The following is a 14,771-nucleotide window of genomic DNA, read 5'->3' as shown; positions in this document are numbered from 1 at the left end:
CCCCCCCCCCCCTCTTAGAATTATTTTTAATGTAATTATTCATTCTACATGTATATCTTTTCAGGCATTTACATTTTGTTTCCCTTTTTCCCTGTTCCCCACTTAATACTGAAATACAATCTGTATGAGTGTCAATAAAAATATTATTCTAACAATATTGTCACTAATAATATGTTAATATAAATCATTTTTAATTTAAAATCTTTTTGGTAGAAAATTTATTTTGTTCGCTGAAAGTTCCTCTCTTTGATTGAAAAATTAATTATTTTTCTTAAAATAATTTTTTTCTTCTCTAAAATGTTTTTTTAACTTAAAATTTTATCTTTTTTAGTTAAAACTTTGTGTCTTTTGTTGAAAATTCGTTTTTCTTGGTAAAAAATTAATGTTTGTTGTTGAAAATCTAACTATTTTACTGACCATTCTTTTTTTCCTTCAAAATGATTTTTTGAACTCAAATTTTTTTTTTAGTTAAAACTTCATGCCTCTTTTTGAAAATTCGTCTTTTTGGATAAAAGTTCATCTCTTTGGTTGAAAAATTAATTATTTTGTTGTAAATACTTTGTTTTCTTTAAAATTATTTTTTAAATTAAATTTGATCTTTTTTTAGATGAAACTTCATGTATTTTGTTGAAAATTGGCCTTTCTTGGCAGAAAATTAATTTTCTTGGTTGAAAATGTGACTATTTTTCTGAAAATTCTTTTTTTTCCCTTTAAAATGATTAAAAATTTTTTTTTATTTGAAACTTCACGTATTTTGTGGAAAATTCGTCTTTCTTGGCAGAAAATTCTTCTTTTTGATTGAAAAATCAACTATTCGGTTAAGCTTGTTAGGAAATTCCGAAATTGGGGTTTGGTAACAACCCTGAATATTCTAAAAAATTAATAGAATTTTATTTAATGAACTTACTCGTGAATATTTTTAATAAGGCCTGAGCAAAGGGATCGAAATATGTGTCCTAGACTTAAAGTGTCTAAAGTGATTCCACTAACATTTGCCGTTTGTTCTGGAGCATAACGTTCTCCAAGAAGAGTAGGAGTTATTTTCATATCGTTGATCACAGAGTCTTCTTTTCCTAAAGCAATTAATCTTTCCCAAACCTTGGCTGAAAATTACATAAATTTTATTTATTGTTTCCTAAATTGATTTAGGATTTAAGCATCTAGAGTAGAATTTATAAACATTCCATACATTGCGGAACGGAAAATCCTAATTCCATTGTCCATTGTTGAAGGGACTTGACAAAAGTAGCCAGCGTATTTCCTCCATTTAGCGAAGCTGCGACCGCAATATATTTTCCATCAAAATATGGAAAGTATTCGATTTTTTCTGCAATTTAAGTGATTTTCACTGTTTTGTATATAATTTTTTTAACCCTTAAAGGGCATACTGGGTATAAAACACCAATCGACTTATTTGCGCTTTAACAAAACGCACTAAATTAAAAAAAAAAGGAACATATGCCGCCAGATTAAACAATGACATGAAAACCTATTTTTCTATGTCATTTTCACATAATTTTGATTTTTATAATTTTTACACGCAGTTTAAGATCAATAAAATCGTTTAATAACGCAAAATACGGTGTTTCATTTGTCATTGAATTAAAGCTTTTATTTTTTTAGAATAAATACCTTCTTTGGTACGAGCACTATAAGACTAATTTTATTTTTGAAGCGCCGTATCTCGTAAGTATTTAATTAAAATTTTAGGTAAAAATATCAAAAACTTAAAAAGTTATGAATTTTAGAGTGAAAGAAGTCATTTTAACATTTTTTTCCAAACAGGATTTTTTTAACTACTTCAAATTTCAAAAACTGTTATGAAACCTTTTTCTCCTTAAACTAGATAGATTAAACGTCATTAATTGATTTTCTTGTAAAAAAAACTATCCAATACTGTCGACACAGCACACGTTTAAATACCCTTGGGTATCTAAGACCCAGTATGCTCTTTATGTCATTTTACGGAAGTGTGTCCTTTAAGGGTTAAGGGACGTAAGGGTTCATAATAGGTCAGAGAAAATCTGGGAGTCAGGGATTTTGAAAAAAAATCTTACAAAAGTCAGGGAATTTGTATAAGAAGTACTTTTTGTGCAGTTGTTTTCTCCTGAAGATTAGATTTTTATTTAAAAATTCTATTATTTGATTGAAAATTCTATTTTTCTATAAAATTACCTTTTTGTTGAAAAAACATATATTAATGTTGAAAGCTCAATTGAAACATTTCTTACTTGAAAATTCAACTATTTATTGAAATTGATCTTTTTAGTTTTAAATTTCTTTTTCTTTGGTTCAAAATTGGCCTGTTTGGTTTTAAACTCATCTCTCGGTAAAAATGTCATATTTTTGGTTGAAATATCATGTCTTACATTTTTCGTTGAGAATTCAGCTCTGTAGTTTGGAAATGCAACTATTTGGTTAAAAACTCCACTTTTATATTGAAAATTAGTTGAAGTACCTTTCTTGCTCAGAATTCATCTTTTTATGTTCAAAATTCAGCAACTTTCTTAAAAATTTAAATATTTCGTTGAAAATTCGTTTTTTTATTTATTTATTTTTTTTTAATATAAATTATTACATTTTTGGGAGAGAATTAATCTTGTTGATTGAAAATTCGTTTTTTTTTTGTTTTAAAATTCAGCTATCTTAGTACAAATTTCATAATTTTATTTAAAATATCAACTATTACATTTTTTGTTGAGAGTTCATCTATTTTGGTTGAGAATTCCACTATTTTGTTAAAACTTCTACATTTTGTTGAAAATTCTTTCATCTCTTTTTATAAACATTTATGTTTTTAGTTGAAATATCAACTATTATATTTTTACCTCAGAATTGATCTTTCTAGGTTGAAAATTCAGCTATTTGGTTAAAAATTCTACTATTTTATTGAAAATGTAATTATATTGTTAACAATTTAACTATTTTGTTGAAAACTATTTTTTTTATTTAATACTATTGAATTTTTTGTTGAGAATTAGTCTTCTTGGTTAAAAATTAATCTTTTTTGGTTTGAAACTAATCTTTTGCAGATTATAAATTTCGTCTTGTTTGGTTGAAAATACAAGTGTGGTCGAAAATGAACTTTTCTGTTGAAAGTTCAACTGTTTTACAGTAAATTTGTCTTCAGGCTTGAAAGATCAACCATTTGGATGAACTTTTTTTTTCTTTCATGCCTGGAAAATCTTTTTTAGTTAAGAACTCATCTTTTTTAGTTTTTAATTTCATCTTTTTTTGTTGAAATATTAACTATGAGATTTTATGTTGAAAATTCATTTTTGTTGTTGTTAAAAATTCAACTATTTTATTCAAAATTCGTTTTTTTGTTGTTAAAATATCAACTACTACATTTTTCGTTGAGAATTATCTTTGTATGTTGAAAATTCAACAATTTTGTTTGATATTCAACTATTCAATTAAATTGTTAAAAATGTATTTGTTTGTTGTTTTTCTTTTGTTGGAAATGCAACTGTTTTCTTAAAAACTTGTCTATTTGGAGGGAAAATTCGTGGTTTTTTATTGAAAATTCATTTTTTTAACCTTTAAAGTGCATTGTGGGTGTCTGAGACCCCAGAAATTTTGAAACTCTTATAAATCATACTAAATTCGAAAAAATTGAGCAATTGTCATCATCATCTGGCTTTAGTTGGAGACACTAACTGTAAGTAAAGTCAGTTAGCATACTGCGTCAAGCATCAGTCTACTAGCAGCTGCTGCTGAGACTGGATGTAAAAAATCGTGGGGTATTATACACCCACTGTGCACTTCGTGAGTCCAAAAGTAATTTTGGAGCAAATTTTTGTGGTAGAAATGTATTGATTTTTGTCTACTTACGGCAGCGTGTCATGTGAGAGCAGACTGTGGGTGTGGTGAATAAAATATGATTGTTAAAATACAGTTATATATATATGTCTCTTTTTTTTTAATTTGTTAGGATTAGACGAATGTGATATACAGAAGAAAGTTGTTTGGGATAAGCTAAAAGCATATTTAAAATCTAAGGGCGAAAACGAAAAACAGGAACTTAAGGCAGCAAAGAAGCTTTTGAAAACACTTAAAGCGAATAAGATTAGGAAACAAATAGATTCTAAATGGGAAAAAGTTAAAGAGAGTCGAAATATGGGAGATTTTTGGAAAGCTAAAGGTGAATTTAGACCAAAAAGGAAGAAAAAATGAAAGGGGAAAAAATTACAAAGAGGGAATGGAAAGAGCACTTCATGAAGCTTCTTGAGGGACAAGAAGAACCAAAAGAAGCAGAAACTGAAAAAGAAGCTGAGGGTTTAGATAGAAAGGATAATGAGGATATATTTGTGAATGATAGTAAGGCTCCGAGCAAAATAGCAGAAATTGAGCGATCTGCTTTAGACGAACAACATGAGTTAAACAGAGATATCAATTTCGAGGAGGTAGTTAGAGAAGTTAAAAGTCGGACTGGGGAAAGTTAGATAGCTCAAGTTACTGTAAGGAATACAAAAATTGGAAATAGAATATAGGAAGAGAAGAATATTGGGATAGGTCAAATTTAAGCTTCTCACTTAAAGAGCAATGGGCAAGGATCCGATGCAGAAACGTTGGGAAAGCGGGTAACAAGGGATATGTTGATACTAGTTGCAGACTGTGCGGGGAAAGTGAGGAAAATTCTTGCTCACATTCTAAGATGTCCCGGCTTGAAGGGACAGTCAAACTAAAATTTATCGAGAGATATTAAGGATTGGATTGAGGATAGAACAGGAATAGCTCTAGAGAAACATGTAGCCGAATGCTTAGTGGGATTGCCGAGCCCCATTATCTGCGAATGGACAAAGATTTTTGAAAAGAAGGCGAGAGAGAAGGAAGAATTAAATTTAAGTAAAAATGTAAATCGAACGACGTAAAAGCAATATAGATTTAAGCTTAATATGTAATTGAGGGTTTATCAAATATTGTAAATCTTGCAAAAGCACACAATGGAGAAATAAATCTATCTATCTATCTATCTATCTATCTATCTATCTATCTATCTATCTATCTATCTATCTATCTATCTATGTCTCTTTTTTCAATTTGTTGTATTTTTATGGTAATACATGTCAAAGTTCCTCAATTTTAATAATAATAAATCGATTTAAAAGCAAAAAATCTGATTGATCGTTTTATCATAAAATTGACTTTTCAACTGTGCAAATAAATATATTTTTGAAAGCACCCATGTTGCAATATTTGTTTATGAAAGTACAATATTTTAAAAGTATAGTCATACATTTTCAGGTTAAAATATTAAAATTGCTTGAGTTTTGAATTTTTTCGTAAAAAAAACATTTTTTCGCTTTTTTCAATAATTTTATAAACAAATTTAAAACTATATAAATGACTACAATATCAACTCTACCTTACCAAAGATATCTTAAACTACATCGGATAATTGTATTGTGGCAAAATATTCAATAGGGGTTAAACAATACATGATTAAATACGCTAGGGTATTGAACACCCACGGTGCACTTTGCCGTGATTTTTGCCATGCATGCACTTTAAGGGTTAAAAATTAAAGTACTTTGTTGGAAATAAAATTCCTTTTTAAAAAGTCAGCTATTTGTTCGAAAAATCAACTGTTCTGTTGAAAATTCGTCCGTTTTCAGCCTATCTTTTTTTGTTTCAAAAAAAGAAATATATTCAAATTTTTTTAATTTTGATCTGAAATTGTTTTATTCCGTTTATAAAAAATTTTTCTGTGAATGTTACAAAATATAAATGCTAATTCTTGAATACTAATTTTCAGGAAAAATGGGTCCTTTCAAATTCAGGAAATTTTGAAAATGAATTTTGCGGCTAGTCTAAAAATGAATATCTCACCTGAATCACATTTTACTGCAGGTTCAAATGTTGGATGAATGTAGGCCAGTTGAGCAGACGTGGAAATATTGAGAACGGCATCTCTCGGATCTCTCAACAAAGCGTAAACAGAACTTTGTAAATCCCCCAAAGCAACGCCTGAATTTAAATTCAATTTAATTTACAGAAATTTTAAACAGTGCGAAAATAATTTTTGTTTTAATTCTTTACCTATCGTCGTGCCTTCTGGGATTCCGAACCAGCTACTCTTCAATTTTCCAGCACTTTCTCCGGGTTTAAAAATTTTTGAGGGCAGCAATCTTACGGGAAAGTTTCCTTCGTTTAGAGCTTTTAAGTCCCATTCGTTTTCTTCTGCTAAATAATACCCCCAACTTGCAGCATTTTGTGTACTCATTGTGACCTCATTATTTTCGCAGAGTAAGCTCACTGCCAAATCTTGGATTGTTCCACATCTGTCGTATTTGGCTAGTTTTTCGGGTCTGTAATATTGAATGTGTAAATTAATTCAATCAATTATTGATAACGTTAAGGAATTTCCTTTTTTTATTGACAGGGTGTCTACCCTAACTGGAAAAAGTTTTTTTAAATCATGGTTTTTTTTAGAGCGTGCCTTATTTTTCTTTTGAATGCAACATAAAATTGAATAACAAGGATTCTTTATTTGCATGAGTAGCTTTATATTACTGTGTTTAATTATTTTCTTGAAAATTGATTTTTCTATCTGATCGCTTTAGTTGAAAATTTCAATTATTTGGCTCAAAATTAATGCATTTTATTAAAAATTTGTTCTTTGTGGTAGAAAATTAATATTATGGGTTGAAAATTTAAAACTTTATTCGCAATTTTTTCTCTCTGGGCTGAAATTTTTTCTTATTTGAAATTAATTTAAATCTTTTTTGATTGAACTACTATCAACTGCTACTATTTTTCATTCAGAATTAATCTGTTTTAGAATGAAAATTGAATGACTTTGTTGAGAGTTAAGTTGAACACTTTTGTTAAAGGTTAATTGGTTTTCTTGAAAATTCGTCATATTAATTGAAAATGTATCTTTTTGATTGAAAAATAAGTTCTTTTGTTGAAAATTCGTTTTTTTATTTTATTTTTTTATTGAAAATTCCACTATTCCGGTTGTTGATTCATTATTTTAGTTTAACATTCGGGTTGAAAACCCGTCTTTTTGGTAGAGTAGTAATACTTTTTGCTCACAAATGATTCTTCTTGTTTGGAAACTCATCTGGTAGTTAAAAATTCAACTATTCCAATTAAAGATTTATCATATTAGCTGAAATTGAAATTTTTTAATGACAATCATTTGTGGGTAAAAATTAATCTTTTTAGTTCATAATTTAACTATTTGGATGGCAATTTTGTGTTTCTTATTAGATAAACAGTCAATCATTTTGTTTAAAAATTAATTTTCTTGTTTGAAAATTCATGTTTTTGTTTAAAAATTCAACTTTTCCAGTTAATGATTGATCATTTTAGATGAAAATTTATTTTTTAAACTAAAAATATAACTATTCCATTTTTGGTTCAAAATTGATCTTTTTAGCATAAAAGTCAACTATTTTGTTGAACATTTAGTTTTCTTTTTAGTTAAAAAGTATACTATTTTGTTGAAAAATCGCCTTTTTTGTTAGAAAATTATTATTTTTTAATAATTTTCTTGTCAGAAAATTTAATATTTTTATTTGAAAATTAAACCATTACAATGAAAGATTCGGCATTTTAGTTGAACATCCATCAGTATGATTGAATTTTTTTTTTTAACTAAAAATGTAACTATTTCATTTTTGGTTGAAAATGTATATTTTTAGCAGAAAATTCTACTATTTGGTTGAAAATTTGTTTTTCTTTTTAGTTGAAAAGTCAAGTATTTTGCTGAAAAATTGGCTTTTTGGTAAAAAATATAATCGATTTGTTTAAAGATTAATCATCTTGTTTGAAAATTCATGTTTTTGTTGGAAAATTCAACTATTCAAATTAATGGTTTATCTTTTTTATTAAAAATTGAATTATTTAACTATTATATTTCTAGTTGAAAATTGATATTTTTAGGGGAAAATAAAAATTTTGGTTGAAAATTCGTTTTTATTTTTAGTTGACAATTCAACTATTTGCTTAAAATGTATGTACTTTCTTGAAAAATCGTATTTTTGGTGGAAAATAATTATTTTCTAACTGAAAAATAATCTTGTTATCTTTTTATTTGGAAATTCATCTATTTTAATTAATGATTCACCATTTTAGTTGAAAATTCAACAGTTTGGCTGCACATCAATTGTTTTAAGAGCAGATTTAACTTTCATTTTTAGTAGACAAGATTTTTTAGTATAAAATTCTACTATTCGGTTGAAATTGGTGTGTTTTAGTTGAAAGTTCAACTATTTTGTTGAAAATTTATGCATTTTATCTAAAAATCATATTTTTTGTCAGAAAAATAATTTTTTTTTAATTCGAGTCTTCTGGTTGAATATTCATCTCATTGGTTGAACATAAAACTACTTCGTTGAAAATTAAACTGCTTTTTACAAAAATTTATCTGTTGTAGTTGAAAATTTGTCAGGTTTGTTAAAAACTCATCATTGATTGAAAATTGTGTATTTTTCTGGTAGAAAATTCTTTTTTTTTTAACTGAAAATTTATTTGTTTGATATTTAGTTAAAACCTTTTTTTTTAGTTGAAAATTCAAATATTTGCTGAAGAATTCATGTATTTTGTTAAAAATACAATATTTTTACTTGAAAAGTTTAATAATTATTGAATGTAGTATAGTACCCACCATAATTTTACCTATAATACGATTTTTTAATATAAGATCAAATAAAAATTGGCTTAAATTATAAAATAAATTAATGGACTTTTGAGACAAAAAAAAAGGATTAATTATGTTTTCAGTATTATTTAATTATTTAAATAATCTGCTGTGCTAATGTATTTGCGAATATCTTGTAAAATAATTTTGTCAAATCTTTCTAAATTAAATATTGAAATAAAAGTAAATATTAAATATATTCAGTGAATCTCTAGAAACTGAAAAAAAAAATATTTATAATAAACTCGCAGAACTGTATACATATCGCGAATGGATTGTTTAAAGAAATGCGAAATGAAAAATTACACCTGTAAAAAACTTAAGATGTCTAGAAAAAACCTGGAATTGTCAGGAAATTATTTTCCAGGATTCGAGTAGACAGCCTGATTGAAAACTAACTTGTTTCTAGAAAACCAGAAGAGTGTGGCACATCCGAAACCAGTATGAAGGGAAAGATAACTTTTGGATTTAGGCAAGGATTTTAGAAATTCGGGATCACATCGACCGTCTTGCCAGGTGTACAAATTTGAGACTTGTTCTCTCTCGATTTCTAATTTAAAGATACCTTCTTCGTTACTTCTGTCGATATTTTTCCACAGAGTCACGCCGTGCATTTGACCACAAACTCCGATGCATTCCACCTGTGATTAAAAGATCTAGGCATTTTTTATTTTATTTGAAATCAAGGCTGCATAATTTTTCCCCCATTTTTTTTAAAGAATTCCTCTTTTTTTCCCTGTTTTAAAGAAACTTCCCCTTTTATCGTGTTATCGTTCAAATTCGAAATTAATAAATAAAAACCAACTAGAAAATCATACTATTTTTTCTTAATAGTCAATTCTTTTGAATTGACATTTCTACTATTATATATATACCATTTGGCTTAAAAATTCCATAATTTGGTTAAAAATTCAACTGTTTGCTCAAGAATCTATTATTATAAGAAAAATGATTATTATTTTAGGTTAAAAGTGAAAATACTCTGTTAAAAATGCATTTTGTTGTTATTATAAATTCATATTTATGTATTTTGCTGAACATTCTTATTCTTTAGTAGAAACTTAATCTTTTCAGTTAAAAAAGTATTAGTTTTTATTTTAAAATTCAACTATTCTGTTCAAAATGCATCTATGTGATTAAAAATTCGCTTTTTTTTATGAAAATTAATTTTTTAATTGGAAATTAAATTTTTTTATTTACCGTTGGAAATTCAAATACTTGGTTTAAATTTGTACTGAATTATTAAAAATTCATTTAATTAGATATTACTTCGTTTTTCAATAAAAATTAATTTTTTAAGGAAAAATGCACATATTCCATGTTTTGTTGAAAATTCTACTTCATATTTGCTAAAAGATGTATGTATTTTGTTATAAATTTTTCTGTTTTGGTAACAAATTAATCTTCCTGGTTGAAAATTCATCTTGGTTGATAGAAATTTGATCATTTTTTATTGGGAATGCAACTTTTTGGTTCAAAGTTAAACTGCTTTATTAAAAATGTATTTTATTCGTTAAAGATTCATATACTTTGTTAAAAACTCATATTTTTCGGTTGAAAACATTTTTGGTTGGAAATTCAACGATTTGGTTTAAAATTCATGTTTTTGTTGAAAAGTATATCATTTTCTTAAAAATTGATTTATTTTGTTAAAAATTAATATTTTTGTCGTAATTTGAACAGTTTTTTTTAAACAGTGAAAAATATTTTTTTTTATATAGAAAGTTCACATTTTTGTGCATGGAAGACAATTTTCTTGGTTGAAAATTCACCTTTCGATGTTAAAAATTAACTTTTATGTTGAAAAAAATTTAACTTTCCGATTTTAAAACTCAACTGTCTGAAAAATTCTCCTTTTTGGCCTACAAATCTTACTATATGTTTGTAAATGCAATTGTTTATGTTAAATATTAATATTTTTTGTTTGGAAATGCAAATGTTCATGTTGAATTTTAATATTTTTTGTTTGAATATTATATCATTTGGTTAAAAATTTATCTTCGTAGTTAGAACATTCAGCTGTTGGGTTAAATGTTTAAGTATTTCGTTAAAAATTTAATTAATTTGTTAGAATTTAATTATTTTGTTAAAGTCAGTTTTTTGGTCGAAAATTAACTTTTTCGTTGAAAGTTTAACTGTATTCTAAAAAACATGTTTTTTGGCAAAAAACTTGATATATTGTTTTGAAAATTCAATTGTTACATTTTTCGTTCAGAATTAATCTTTCTTGATTGAAAATGTAACTACTTGATTAAAAGTTGAACTAATTTGTTAAAAATTAATTTTATTAGTTGAATATTCATCTCTTTGGTAAAAAATTAAACAATTTTGTTGAAATTATTTTTAGATGAAAGTTCAACTATTTGGTTTCAATAAACTTTTTTGTTAAAAAATCATATTTTTGGGTTGAAAATTCTATTATTTCTGTAAATAATTCAACTATTTGGTTGAAAATAAATCTTTATATAAGTTAACAATTCGTCTTTCTTTGTTGAAAATGAACTTTTTTGTTAAAAATTTATTTTACCGCTTTAAAAATTCAATATGTGTTGTAAAAAATGTGTCTTGTTCACTTGAAAAATCAACTTTTTGGTTCAAAATGCAATTGTTTTTGGTAAAAGTCATCTTTATTGTTTCAAAATTTAACCATGTGTTTGAAAATTCTTCTTAGTAGTTTGAAACTTTGAAAATTCAACTATTTGAGTACGAATTTAAGTTAATTGTTGAAAATTTACCTCTTGCTTAAAAGTTCAACCATTTGGTTGTAAATGGAAATGTTTGGTCGAAATTTCATTTTTTTTTTGTTCGAAATTCAACTACTTTGTTAAAAATGAATTTTTTGTTGAAGATAAATTATTTTAATTAAAAATTAATCTCTTCAATAGTAAAAAAAATTTTTAGTTGAAAATGAATTTTTTTTATCTGAGAATATAACTATTCTATTTTTGGTTAAAAAGTTATTCTTTATAAGTTTGAAATTCAACTATTTGGTTGAAAAATCCGGTATTTTGTTGAATTATGAACAATATTTCGTTTTTTTGGATAGAAAGTTCACATTTGTTGGTAGAGTAGTAATTTTTCTTGTTTGCAAATTCGTCTTTTTTGTTGAAAAATAACTTTTTTGTTTAAAACTTAACTTGCCTATTTGGAAACTCAACTGTCTGAAAAATCTCCCTTTTGGCTTGAAAATGCAACTATTTGCTGTAAATTTAATTTTTGTTGATGAAAATGAAACGATTGGATTGAGAAATTTATTCCCCTATTCCCCTTTTTCCGTTAGTTAAGGTTTAATTTATTATAATACCTCTTCTATATTCTAATTAAAATCAATATTTGTTTAATCACCTGTCGAAGCAGATCCTTAGGGAGTCTCGAAACGCAGCTGTGAACTGCAGATAAAATCTTTGGCACATCTTGTTTATTACCTTCTATTCCCAAATCACTGGGCACATTTGCCTGGGTGTCTTTGGACTGCTTTGCAACAATTTCCTTATTTTCTTTAGAAACAACAACAACTTTTACAGACGTTGTTCCTACATCTATTCCTAAAACTAGGCCTTGATGCGTCATTGCGATAATCTGTAATAAAAATAATTTACATGATTATTTATTATCTACATGATAATTTAGTTATCAGTTTAGTTATTTCTCCTAGAATCAAATAATAGGCCAGTTTTGAAAAGAACGGCTTAAAAAAATTGTGGCCCGCTTATGGACTTGAAAAAGCCGCCTCCCAAGTATCCGAGTAGCTCAGCAGTAGAGCACCCGGTCTGTTTGCAGAGGTTGAGGGCTCGATTCTCGCCGCCTTTATTTTCATAGTTATTTTTCATAGTTTTTTTTGCGTTAGAAGGTAATTTTGATAAATTTCATAAATATGATCATTTATTTAAAATTTACAGGATATTTAAATCAGTTCTTGCTTGAATCATCTTTTAAATTTGACTTTTGTCCCAAGATTTTTCTTCTGATATAAATATTTTATTAAATTTTCGTTAATCGTGAATATTGATTACAAACACTTTTTTTATATAAAATTCAACTAATTAGTCGAAAGTGAAATTTCTTGATTAAAAATTCATTCTTTTGTTTGGTCAATCATTTTAGTTGAAAAATAATTCTCTTTGTTCACAATTTAACTGCTTTGTTAAAAAAAAGTTTTAATTTATTATTCACCTGAAAAATTAATTATTTCATATTTGGTTAAGAATTAAACTTTTTTAGTTGAAAATTCAAATATTTCTTTGAAATATTCTGTATTTTGTTGAAACTTTGTCTTTCATTGTAAAATATTAATTTTCTTGCAGAGTAGTTCAATTTTTTGGTTGAAAATTCAACTGTGAGGTCGAAAATTTCACTAAGAAATAAAATAATCACTTGAAAACTTTTTTTTTATTATTAAAATTTTTTTTAACCAAAAATCTAACTATTCCATTTTTTCGATTTTCTTTTTAGATATTTAATATTTTTGGTAGAAAATTTAACTATTTCGTTGAAAATTGATTTTATTTGCTTAAAAACTTATTTCATTTTTTTATTTATTTCATTTTCTGGGTTGAAAATTCAATAAAAATGTATTTTTTTGATGGAAGATGCATAATTTTAGTTAAGAGTTCACTTCTTTGGTTAAAAATGTAACAAAGTTTCTTGAAAATTCATTTTTTTTGTGTGTTAAAAATTATTTTTTTCACTAAAAATGTATTGATTTCATTTTTACAACAAAATTTATCTTTGGAAGTCGATAATTCACTTATTTTGTTCAAAACTCATATTTTTTATTCAAAAATTCAATTATTTTGATAGAAAATGCAAATCTTTGGGTTGTAAATTCAACTTTTATTTAATTCGTCTTTAAGACTTAAAAACTCAACATTTTGGATGAGGTTTTATTTATTGATTGAAAAATCTTTCTTTGTTGACAGTTCGTAGTTTTTGATTGAATTCAACAGTTTTTTAAATGAAAATTAACATATTTTTTAGTGTATTGCAAAAGTCAAGGAACTTCTGTAAGAAGCACTTGAGGCCGTTGTCAAGAAAAAAGATGACTCAAGAAGAATCAATTAAATATGTATGAATTTAACTCAAAAATTATTTTATTAAATTACAAAAGATTATATAAATAATACATCAAGAATACACACGTCATGCTCTTCACCATACTTCCCTCTTTTACCCCTTTTTAAAGAATACTTCTTTTTCCCTTTTTTCCAGAAATTTCTCCCTTTTCAAATTTTCTCGTTTAAATGCTATCTGAATTAGTAGAACCCAATAATGAAATTCAATTATTTTTGGTTAAAAGTTCATTCATTTTGGTTGAACAGTCTACTATTATAGTATTATATTTTTTGTTTAAAATTAATCTCGTTTAGTTTTAAGAGGAAAAACTTTCCTATTCAATTTTTGATGAAAAATTGATCGGTTTTAGATGAAAATTTAACTATTTTGTTGAGAATTTATTTATTTGGTGGGAAAATTAATTATATTCGTCTTTTTTGATGCAGAAAAAATTTTTTGATTGCAACCCAATATTTCTTTGTTGAAAATTAACTTTTATGTTAAAAATTTAACTTTCCTGTTTGAAAACTCAACTGCCCGCGTGAAAAAAGTTTGCATGGCTCAAGCATGGCAAGACATTTGGAAATATCTGGTTGAAGCATGGTTTACGGCTGAATGGCAGCATGGCGCAAGCCTTGATCCTGTCCGTTTCCCATGCTTAGGACACGCTAACCACAAATGAATATTGTTAAGAACGAGTAAGTGTCAGAGAAAATGAGCTTGCATTAAAAATTAAAATCTTAGATTTGCCTGGTCGCACACCAGGTAGTTTAGCACGTATTCTACGAGAACTTAAAAAAAATTTTAATTGTGCCAATTGCCAAAATAACTACCTTTAATGAGTCGACGATCCGGATGCACCAGATTGAGCACCAGGTAGTTTAATACTATTCTATGAGAACTTCTTACAAATTTAAATTTGGTGAATGATGAAAACAATTCCAAATGGTCAGTCGGCGACCCGGGTGCACCAGGTCGCACCCCAGGTATCTTAGCACGCATTCTACGAGAACTTTTTAAAAATTTAGATTTTTTCAGTAGCCAAAATAACTAAAAATTGTGAGTCAAC

The 14,771-nt window shown here is 26.6% G+C and overlaps 1 protein-coding gene across 5 annotated transcripts in view; it reads right to left on the bottom strand.

Annotated features, from left to right (window-relative positions):
• LOC117179097 (sedoheptulokinase-like) overlaps positions 1-14,771 on the bottom strand; it is a 24,886-nt gene that overhangs the window by 3,630 nt on the left and 6,485 nt on the right. For 4 of the 5 annotated variants that reach the window (XM_033370754.1, XM_033370753.1, XM_033370752.1 and 1 more), the window contains exons 2-7: positions 11,996-12,229; positions 9,050-9,291; positions 6,043-6,311; positions 5,833-5,970; positions 1,190-1,327; positions 908-1,103 (exon numbers count right to left, since the gene is read on the bottom strand). In XM_033370754.1, coding sequence (XP_033226645.1) covers positions 908-1,103; positions 1,190-1,327; positions 5,833-5,970; positions 6,043-6,311; positions 9,050-9,291; positions 11,996-12,220 — 1,208 coding nt within the window. In that variant the 5' untranslated portion in view covers positions 12,221-12,229. Of the gene's footprint in view, positions 1-907; positions 1,104-1,189; positions 1,328-5,832; positions 5,971-6,042; positions 6,312-9,049; positions 9,307-11,995; positions 12,230-14,771 lie in introns of those variants that run through there. The other variant, XM_033370756.1, reaches the window with a different exon arrangement.

Source organism: Belonocnema kinseyi, chromosome 8, assembly GCF_010883055.1.
Source record: "Belonocnema kinseyi isolate 2016_QV_RU_SX_M_011 chromosome 8, B_treatae_v1, whole genome shotgun sequence".
NCBI lineage: Eukaryota > Metazoa > Arthropoda > Insecta > Hymenoptera > Cynipidae > Belonocnema > Belonocnema kinseyi.
Note: the sequence above shows the minus strand (reverse complement) of the source record. Positions and strands in the feature narration are given on the sequence as shown.